The sequence below is a fragment of the Nannobrachium achirus genome, assembly GCF_963921795.1.
Source record: "Nannobrachium achirus genome assembly, chromosome: 16".
Taxonomy (NCBI): Eukaryota; Metazoa; Chordata; class Actinopteri; order Myctophiformes; family Myctophidae; genus Nannobrachium; species Nannobrachium achirus.
Window position 1 is genome coordinate 3397236 of NC_137823.1, and position 10086 is coordinate 3407321.

General features: G+C 45.2%; 1 protein-coding gene across 1 annotated transcript in view; it reads left to right on the plus strand.

Moving 5' to 3' along the window:
* Window positions 1-10086, plus strand: part of usta (uronyl 2-sulfotransferase a) — a gene marked incomplete at both ends in the record, with an annotated part of 196931 nt that overhangs the window by 77539 nt on the left and 109306 nt on the right. The window contains one exon of the mRNA XM_080744165.1: window positions 2726-2827. Coding sequence (XP_080600291.1) covers window positions 2726-2827 — 102 coding nt within the window. The remainder of the gene's footprint in view (window positions 1-2725; window positions 2828-10086) is intronic.

A 10086-nucleotide genomic window follows, 5' to 3' on the forward strand; every position in this document is an offset into this window, starting at 1 on the left:
GCATGAAAGGGATTGTATCCCGGAGACAGGGATCTCCATGTATGGGCATAAAAGGGATTGTATGTATGATGTCATAGACGTCATAGGACTTTCACATAACGAATAACTGAGTAAGCATGTTTGGGCTCTCACAGCATATCTCCATATACAGTACATGGATCTCCATATATGGGTACCAGGGGTCTCCATATATGGGTAACTGGTCTGATATACATCACTGGCCAGATGGACAAGACATGGCGCGACCTCGCGTGTCGTCTGGCTTTGTGTGTGCGCATGAGTACGGATCTCCATGTATGGAGATAACCGACGTCGAGTGTCGGGTGTTTGATACCATGCGAAGTGAGCACCAGCGCTCGCTTGGCGCAGGTGTGATTTTTTCTTATGTATTTCGTCTTCCCTCGATGACCATACATGAAGCTAGATAGCATTTTTAGGTTTTAGACGTTTTTACCGATTAGGTCTACCTATGTTATTGTTATTTGTTCTAGATTGATATTCCTATGCATTTGTTGTATTGTTGTTGATGTACTGACATTATCTTGCTTATTAAATTGACGTATAACCTGCTTATTGTAAATCGCTTTGGATTAAAAGCGTCTGCTAAATGCCTACACTGTAAACTGTAGACATAATCGGGTTTATTTGAAGTATTGCTCTGTGAGGCCCAGGTGCTGGGAAGGGACGCTAGATGTTGGCTCGATGTTTGTCTGTAATATTCATCTGTGTTTGTGCAGGCAATCGTTTGCATACGTGTGTCTGCATGTGCCTGTGTGCCTCAACCATTCCACGCACGCACGCACGCACGCACGCACGCACGCACGCACGCACGCACGCACGCACGCACACGCACACGCACACGCACACGCACACGCACACGCACACACACACACACACACGACCCAGCAGGCTAGCAGATAATGTCTGTATCACTTCCTCATATCATCCTATCTGCTCTGCTTCTGTAGCGGTGATGCACATCTGGCTTTGGTCTTACAGTCTATGTGAGTTCTGCGCTAATATGTGTTTCTGCGCTAATATGTGTTTGTGTCCATCACATTACCACTGGTGTCCATATTCTGGGCATCTCCATATAGGCACAAGTTGTCTTTCTTTCAAAAAATGTACGGAAAACTTAAACAAATCAGATCTTTAAAAGAAATACCCGCTTTACATGCCCAGCGTGTAGATCAGGGGTTCTCAAACTTTTTTGTCCCCATAAATATTTTTTTAATCCGAGGCACCCCTACATTATAAATTCCACTCCCAGCACCTTATATTTATAGCATATTGTCGTTGTCAGGTGGAAACCTTGTATGTCCAAAACCGTTCGTTTTGTATTTATCATCTATAAAATGTACTAAACTAGTGAAAACAGCAGATCTACAAGCACGCGAGCCGTTGTGTGCTTGTAGATTGGCTGTTTTCACTAGTTTTGTGCGACAGTCTTGTATGATGAAGCAGGGCTTTGCTTTACCAAAAGACGTACACATTTGAAATTTGGAGATACAAGGTTTCTGCCCGACAGTGACGATATTTTAGTTATTATGTTGCGAGGAAAACGTTGAGGTAATAGCCATTTTGGTTAGAACTGACTGAAAATAACTCTGTACTTCAAGTTTAAAATGATGCTAAATATTTTTTTCAAGTGTCCAAATACGTAAATTCCAAATATTATCAAATTATCTCGTGGCACCCCTGGACTACCGTCGCGGCACCCCAGGGTGCCCCGTCACCCACTTTGAAAACCCCTGGTGTAGATCAGCTATTTCCCCAATTTGTCGTAGGACAAAGTACAGAGAGCCTGAGTGGTTTAAGCAACGGAGGTTGACTTCTTGCAAGTGGAAGCCACAGTTGTGGTTGGTGTTCCTGGGTTGGTGTGATGTCTGCTGAGGCTGTGGTTGTACTAATGATGGCCCCACGTTATGTCTGCCGTTTCCTCTTCTGATTTCCAGGGATTTAGAGGATCCACAGTGAAATCCTCATTTAAGGGAAGAAATGGTTAGCACTCAAGATTTGAACGTGTAATAATAATAATGATAATAGTAGGGATGTGCCGATAATGCCTCTATCGGCTTTGATCTACAAGCTAGATCAGCTATTTTCTCAATATGTATTTATATGTGGGACTGAATGTAACCTCAGCTTCAACTCCTACAAGCTAAATTGGATACTGAAGGACCTCAGCCTGCAATCACCTAATGTTTATAATTAATATACAATGTCAATGTTTTGTAAGAAGAATCATTACATATATACATGCTGCTACAGTAACACAATTAATAGAAGAATTTATGGATTTGACGCTGTGATCGGGAATATCGGTATCGGCAGATACTGATTCCAGTTGATTGGTGAAATCGGAGCATCTCTAGATAATAGCTTAAATTTAGAGTGCCTTTCATGAACCCAAGGACGCTTTGTACTCCTGGGGTTTTGTTGATACCAGCCAAGATTACCTGTTATACCAGGTAATCTTGGCTGATATACTGTATGCGTTGTGCTTTACATTTTCAGTTAACCTATGAGTAGATACATTACATTCACGCTTTCCATTTGGCCTCTTTTTTTCCACTTACATTGAGAAAAAAAAACGTTGCTTCTTCTTACTGTACAACCATACGAGTCATCTTAAGAAAAGAACAAAGCCAAAGGCGAGGGGGATTAAATGACAATAATAAAATGACAAAATGAAAATAAAACCACATTTGGCTTCTTTTCATAGGGGTGTATGGGAAAAATCACTGGTCAGTCAAAATGGCCACCCATCACGGCTGGCTCTTTATCCATAAGGAAAGGCTAGCCAGAGAGCTGGTGTCGCGTCCACGTGTCCCCGCGGACCCCGCGGTCCCCGCGCTGAAAGGAGTTACGTACGTACGTGTCTGCTGTTGCCAGGGGCGTCACACCAAACTGTGGGCCCTGGTACAATTTTGTGCTATTGAAAAATAGCAGATCTACAAGCTCACAGCGCGGCACCGAGTGCCGCGCTGCGAGCTTGTAGATCTGCTATTTTTGAAAAATCGTGAAAATTTGTGCGGAATATTTCAAATCCTTCTCACGTTTTTTTTTTTTTTTCTTTTTGAAAAACCTATGTTTCTATGCCAGTGATGCTCAAACCTTTTCATGTGAAGGACCCCCAAAATTATATGTATTTGGCCACGGACCCCATCTCAAAATATTTAGTTCCAGGGACCCCCCAGAAGCAAAATTGGAGTTACAAATGTTTGCTTAAAAAAATACATATATTCAAAGATTTGCACACATTTTCACAACTTTTTAAAACTAGCAGATCTGCAAGCTCGCAGCGCGGTGCCACGCTGTGAGCTTTTAGATCTGCTATTTTTCAATAGCTAATTAAGGCCCCTCCACCTTGGGCCCTAGTAACTCAGTCCCACTCCCCCCCCCTGTGACGCCCCTGACTGTTGCAGCAATCTTTGGTTCTGTCAAATAGGAAATGAAACGTCGAGGACAAAGCTGACAGAGCATAATGTCATAACGCTATGCCCTGGCCATGTCACTTCCTGTAATTAAGAGCAGCTTCCCTTCCCCGATCTGCGTGAACGACCCTCGTTGCCGCGAGAGAGAAGTGAAAGTTCACGGACGGGGCATCCATCCATCCTGAGTCTGACGAAGGCCTTGTGCGACTCAGCGGTTTCCCCCCTCGCTTGTTGATGCGTGCCTTTCTTCAATGATTACAGCTTTGACTGCCTGTCATCTTCTTAGAATCTCAGAGTCTTTACCCAATTTTCTACTTCACAGCTCATTTCTTAAATTTCAAAGCTTTGCTGATTTCAAGGAGGCAGTCAGAGACGAGTCACGCAGATAGCATGCAGTCTTATGGGGTCGGCGTTTGTTTTTTTACTCATTTCTGTGGAAAAGTTTGAGCCACAAAAAAGAGAAGAAAAACGCAGGTAAAATCAGAGCGTCAGTTACTCTATGTACCTAAACTAAATGGATAACACACGTAAAACAGCCCATAATATGGTCCTTCTCCTTAATGCCCTGGCAACGGCACAGGGCAGGGGGACGGAGGGTCAGAACACACTGGCGCTGTGTAACTCCCTGTCCTGGAGCTGGTCTGTGCTCGCTAAAAGACGATGGAAAGAAATATCCCCTTCCCGGGGATTTTAATTTTAGGAGTCCTGCCACTGCCTTTAGGGTTGTCACAGAGGTGACAGGGTTCACCGCCTCCACTCACTTGAACTGACTCACATCATGTGAACCACTTACAATTTACAATCTAGGCATTTAGCAGATGCTTTTAATCCAAAGCGATTTACAATAAGCAGGTCAATCATCAATATAATAAGTAAAAAAAACTTTTCTAAAACCTAAAAATGCTATCTAGCTTCATGTGTGGTCATCGAGGGAAGGGGAGTGTTACAGTAGTGCTATGGGATTGAAGATAGCCGAGTTACAGCTTGTTGCAACGCGGTACGCTGTGAGCTTGTAGATCGGCTATTTTCAGCAAAGAGTTTGGTGTAGTGGGGGAAAAAAAGGAGCGGGCCAAGGATAGAGCCTGGGAGACACTGGACAACGAAGTCTCTAGGGTTTAAGTGGTTACATGTTATTTTTTTTAATAGGCACAACGCATCAAAGTGTCCAGTCTTCTCCTCGCATTATAGCGTAAAAGCACCGCTGAATCCAAGACAGGTGATCAGCTGTTAGCCTTTCACCGCCGGCTACCAGTAGATCTTAGTCATATTTCCCTCGCCATAAAATCTATGTTTAGTTTATAGCTTCCAGTCACTTGTGTCCGTCTTTGCTACAACAGGTTGTCACGTAGCATCAGCATCAGCCTCCACTCCAGCGCTTTCATCGTATCGTTTTTCGCAGAGTCAGCGATATGGATTCACTTTGGATTGGCTGTTGGCTTCGCCCTCTTCCATCTCTCCTCTCGTCTCCGCCATCCTTCACAGAGATCAGGGACGTGCTGGCCATTGGGAAAAGCGGGACAACTCCCGAACGGCCGGTTCATTCCAGGCCGGCCATTAGAAAGAAAAAAAAAATTAAATGTCGGCCTTCGTTCCATTTTGGGGGATGGGCGGCCAACAAAGTAAATCGACACTGTCGGACAGAAACCTTGTATCTCCAAGTTTCAAATTTATGAATTCTTTCGCAAAGCAAAGCCATGCTTCATCATACAAGGCCGTTGCACAAAAGTATTAAAAACAGCCGATCTACAAGCACACAACGCCTCGCGGTGCGAGGCGTTGTGTGCTTGTAGATCGGCTGTTTTCACTAGTTTAAATAATTTTTAAAATGATAAATACAAAATAAACGGTTTTGGACATACAAGGTTTCCACCCGACAATGACGAAATATAACTCATGTAATTGGCCCACTGGCTTTCTCACTTGTCATGATCTGAAATGGCAAATCTTTGAGTAGCAGCAGCGCTATAGAGAGAGATCTCTCTCTATAGCGCGCAATGAGGGCCTCTCCAACTCTTTTTCCCGGGCTGAATCAGGTGCCTAGCATGTCCCTACAGAGATGCATGACATATCGCTGATGTTCCCTTCCTGCCTGTTCTCCCAAGCATGTCTTTTATTTAGACTACTCCGCTCCCCGCGGTCTTCTTGTGTGTTTGACTCTGAAGCCACCAGAGTCAACACGGCCGCCGCGCCGCGTCATCACGTAGGCAGCCCCTCCCTAGCCTGGCGTATACGATACACTGTGGCAACCCCTGACCGGTAGCCACAAATGACATGCTGACATGTCCTCATGTATCCCTGACTCCTGTATGCCTGAGTTGAGCATAGCTCCTTTCGGAACCCCTCACTCCACTGCTACGCAGCTCCGAGATGGGGTTCCTACTGGTCGCATGCCAGAATCTTCCGGCTGGGTGGACGATCCGCCGTTAGCAAACACGTCTTACCTTTGGTGAACACTCTATCCAAAAAGTGTATATACCACGTGACCAGGGGAGGGACCAGGGGAGGCAGTAATGTTTTCCTATGCGGCCGCAACTTCCGGAATGTCTAAAAACACAGAACCGGCTGACCTTCTGAGCGATATAAAGTCTTTATTTCACCCCAGTGCTTCGGTTTTCTTCCACGATAAAGAAGTAAAACGATTATAGATTAACAGAGACCCGTCACTTTTTGGATAGAGTGTTCACCAAAGGTAAGAAGTGTTAGCTAACGGCGGATCGTCCACCCAGCCGGAAGATTCCGGCATGCAGCCAGTAGGAACCCCATCTCGGAGCTGCGTAGCAGTGGAGTGAGGGGTTCCGAAAGGAGCTAGGTTGAGCAGTTGTACAAGTCAAGATATAGATGTAATTTGGTTTAACAATTTACAGAAGAACAGGTTCTGTTTTATCATTGATCATAATACTAAAATAAATATTCCCATTTCCTAGTTTTTTCTCATGTACCCCCTGCAGTACTCCCCCCCCCCCCCCCCCCCCCTCCCCCCCCAATTGAGAAACACTGGGTTAAAGGGTTAACGTTAGAGCTATGCCATTTATAAATTTGAGTTATGCCACACACTACAGGGTTGGAGTTAAGAATGGTAAAACAAAAAGAATTATCCACAACTTTCCAACAACCCATCGTGCATTGCACAGAAGGCGAGCGGCATTTCCGGCGTCGCAGCCAAGTGTGATCTACAAGCTCACAACGGTTGCATCTGCGACGCGACGTGAGCTTGTATGTCTGCTGTTAACTGGAAGTGTCCCGCAGATAATGCTACAGTAAAGTGTTGCAGAAACAGGTGGACACATGGCATTCATAAAATTGCAAGCTTAAAATGTGATGTCCTCACAAGAATAGTTGTAAGTGTGTGTGTGTGTGTGTGTGTGTGTGTGTGTGTGTGTGTGTGTGTGTGTGTGTGTGTGTGTGTGTGTGTGTGTGTGTGTGTGTGTGTGTGTGTGTGTGTGTGTGTGTGTGTGTGTGTGTGTGTGTGTGTGTGTGTGTGTGTGTGTGTGTGTGTGTGTGTGCGCACGCCCAGGCGCACACATGTTCTCTGTTCCTCCCTGCTCCCGTGTGTCAATAAAAGGAGACCAAAATTTGAGAGCAGAGTAGAATTCCGCAGATCGGTCACCCTGCCCAGCTCAGGCCAGTGGGCACCACCTGCAATCACACGGTGACAGCGCGAGCTTTTATATTTAAACGTCCAAAAGATGGCTGACCATCCTGACCATCCCCTGCCGTTCCACAAGAGAGACTGCGGAGAGATTGGGTGGGTGGAGACCCTCGTCCATAACCCTTAGCCCTAGCGGCCCCCTGTAATTAGCTGTATAGAGTCCCTAATGGAGGGCCACTCCTACACTGCAAATCAAAGGGTTGGGTGACCACATACACACACACACACGCACGGACGCGCACTCACACACACACACACACACACACACACACACACACACACACACACACACACACACACACACACACACACACACACACACACACAGTGTAAACACACACTTATTCATACCCATATGGACACATACAAACAGTACACACTTGTGAATACACATGCGAGCGTGCATACACAGGCACACACACACACACACACACACACACACACACACACACACACACACACACACACACACACACACACACACACACACACACACACACAAACCCATAAGTGCAAGCCTGTACAGTATGTGTGCATGTGCATATGTGCGCATGCATACACTGGCTAGAGCTTGTTTGCATATCTTTTTTTGGTCCTTGTGTAGAACCAACCTTGTAATACAGCATAATTGTTTGGTGAGGGCTATAAATATAAGCGTTAACTGGGCGTGTTTTAACACAGAGGAGTCATGTCATGTTCTACCCGCCCTCATAGAAAGAGAAAAGTCTGGCACGGACTGCTTTTACTGGTCGGCCAGGCGCTGTGAGCGTGTAGCGACAGGTGTGTGTGTGGTTGGTGAGTGTGTGTGTGTGGTGGGTCAGTGGCGTCAGTTCAGCAAAAGCTAGGGTATGGCAAAGATGGGAGTCCTCATGGAAAAGAGGCATTACATTTTGTATAACACGGTTCTGTCTGAAAAAAACGAGTTTTGTCAGTTTTGTACACAGGTTTCTACGGTTTCTTGGGCTGGATATGGCAGCCTGGAACGGTTGTTCAAGTGCAGCTAAACTTGGCATGTTTGTAAACGTGCCACAATTAACAATAATCATTTGCACCTGTGCAGCTGACTTGCAGAACCTGGGAATATAGGCTACCATTTTGTCAAGATGGGGAGAATACAAGTGTGGAGAATACAATTATAATACCTTGTTAACTCATTCGTAGTTTACGGCCGAGGAGCCCGAAGATTGTTCTATGTCTATCACTGCTGGCTTCTCCTACCTGTTAACGCGGGCGCTCATCCAGTTCCCATCGTGCTTGATCGGACACTGCTATGCATCGTGTGTTCGCGTATTCCATCAGCTTCTCAAATCCTTTTAAATTTTTTCAATTGATCAATAAGTTCTCCGTCTGTAAGCCGCAGTGTTTACACAGAAAGCTAACGGGCCAAAATAGAGGACGGACCATCCGCTTCCGGTTCACGGTCTCAATGTTAACTGGTCCGCTCAATAATGTGTCCGTGTAGAAACCGATCACGGAGCATTAGTTCCGGCCTATTTTAGTTCCGCTTCGATAAAAAATATTTTTTAATTAAAGCTTATTAAATCTTCGGGTTCCTCGGGCATGGCAGAGAAGGGGTACAAAGGGGTATTTTTTTGGCAGAGGTTGAGTTAAAGTGACCATTTTGTTACATTTTGTATTTGTCGTCATTTTACTGTAATATAACAACATAATAACCAGAACAGATAGACAAAGAGAATAACTTTTATTTTTCCCCCCTGGACCCAGGGTATGGCAGCTGCATACCCCTGCCATACCCAATTGACGCCCCTGTGGTGGGTGAGTGTGTGAGCGTGTAGCGACAGGGTGTGTGTGTGTTGGGTGAGTGTGTGTGTGTGAGTGTGTAGTGACAGGTGTGTTTGTGGTGGGTGTGTGTGTGTGCGTTAACACATGTGAGTCTGACAGGTATAGGTCTCTTCAGGACAATGATCTGTCCTGTCAGTCTTTCCATTCCATCTGTTCATACCAGTGGTTCCCAAACTAGTTTCATGTGAAGGACTACACATATTTTGTTCCAAGGACCCCCATAAAATGTTTTCAAGGTTTTCAAGGATCTCCATGTATGTATGGGCATAAAAGGGATTGTATGTATGATGATGTCAGATGTCATAGATGTCATGGGACGTTCACATAACGAATAACTGAGTAAGCATGATTGGGCTCTCACAGCATATCTCCATATACAGTACATGGATCTCCTTATATGGGTACCAAGGGTCTCCATGTATGGGTAACTGGTCCGATATACATCACTGGCCAGATCGCCAAGACATGGCGCGACCTCGAAGGGCGAGGTCGCTTGTCGCCCTGAGGCATCTTACTAATATTAAGTAGAACGTGTGTACATACTGTACTGTAGTACTCATTTCTAAACATCAACAAAAGTTGCACTTTAACAGGGTGAATAAATGTGATTCTGGTATGCATGCACCGCTGAAGGATCTTAACTCATTGCATGCCAGGCCCGATAGTCCCGAGATTATTTCAATGTCTTTCCCCGCCAGGCCCGATAATCCCGGGCCTGGCCAAAAATTCTTTTTTTCAAAAAAAAATGTTGACCCCAAAAAATGTAGTAGGCATGATAGCAATCGCGAAATTGCATGTTTAACCCCCATAGCAACCCCATCTTTCAAACATGGCAGCCATCTTTGTTTACATTTTAGGAAAACATAATGGCTGCTATCTCATGAATGCCTGAACGGATTTCCATTCAGATTTTTTTGTTTGAAAGCTGTGAGCAATGTGGACACATGTGGTGCATTATCTAGGCATGGGTGTGCATGATCCATGCACTATGAATTACATGGAAGTCTATGGAGACAGGGGCAGGGGAGAGTACGAAGGTATTGTTAAATGGCGGGGAATGTGTTAAAGAACGTCTCGAGCCTCTACAGAATCCACCCCAAACAAATGCTTCAGACAGTGGAATTTTCCCTTTGGTGTTGGGGGCCCCCCCACCATGGAATGCTGCTCTAAAAGTTGGGGAATTTCATAAACATGCCA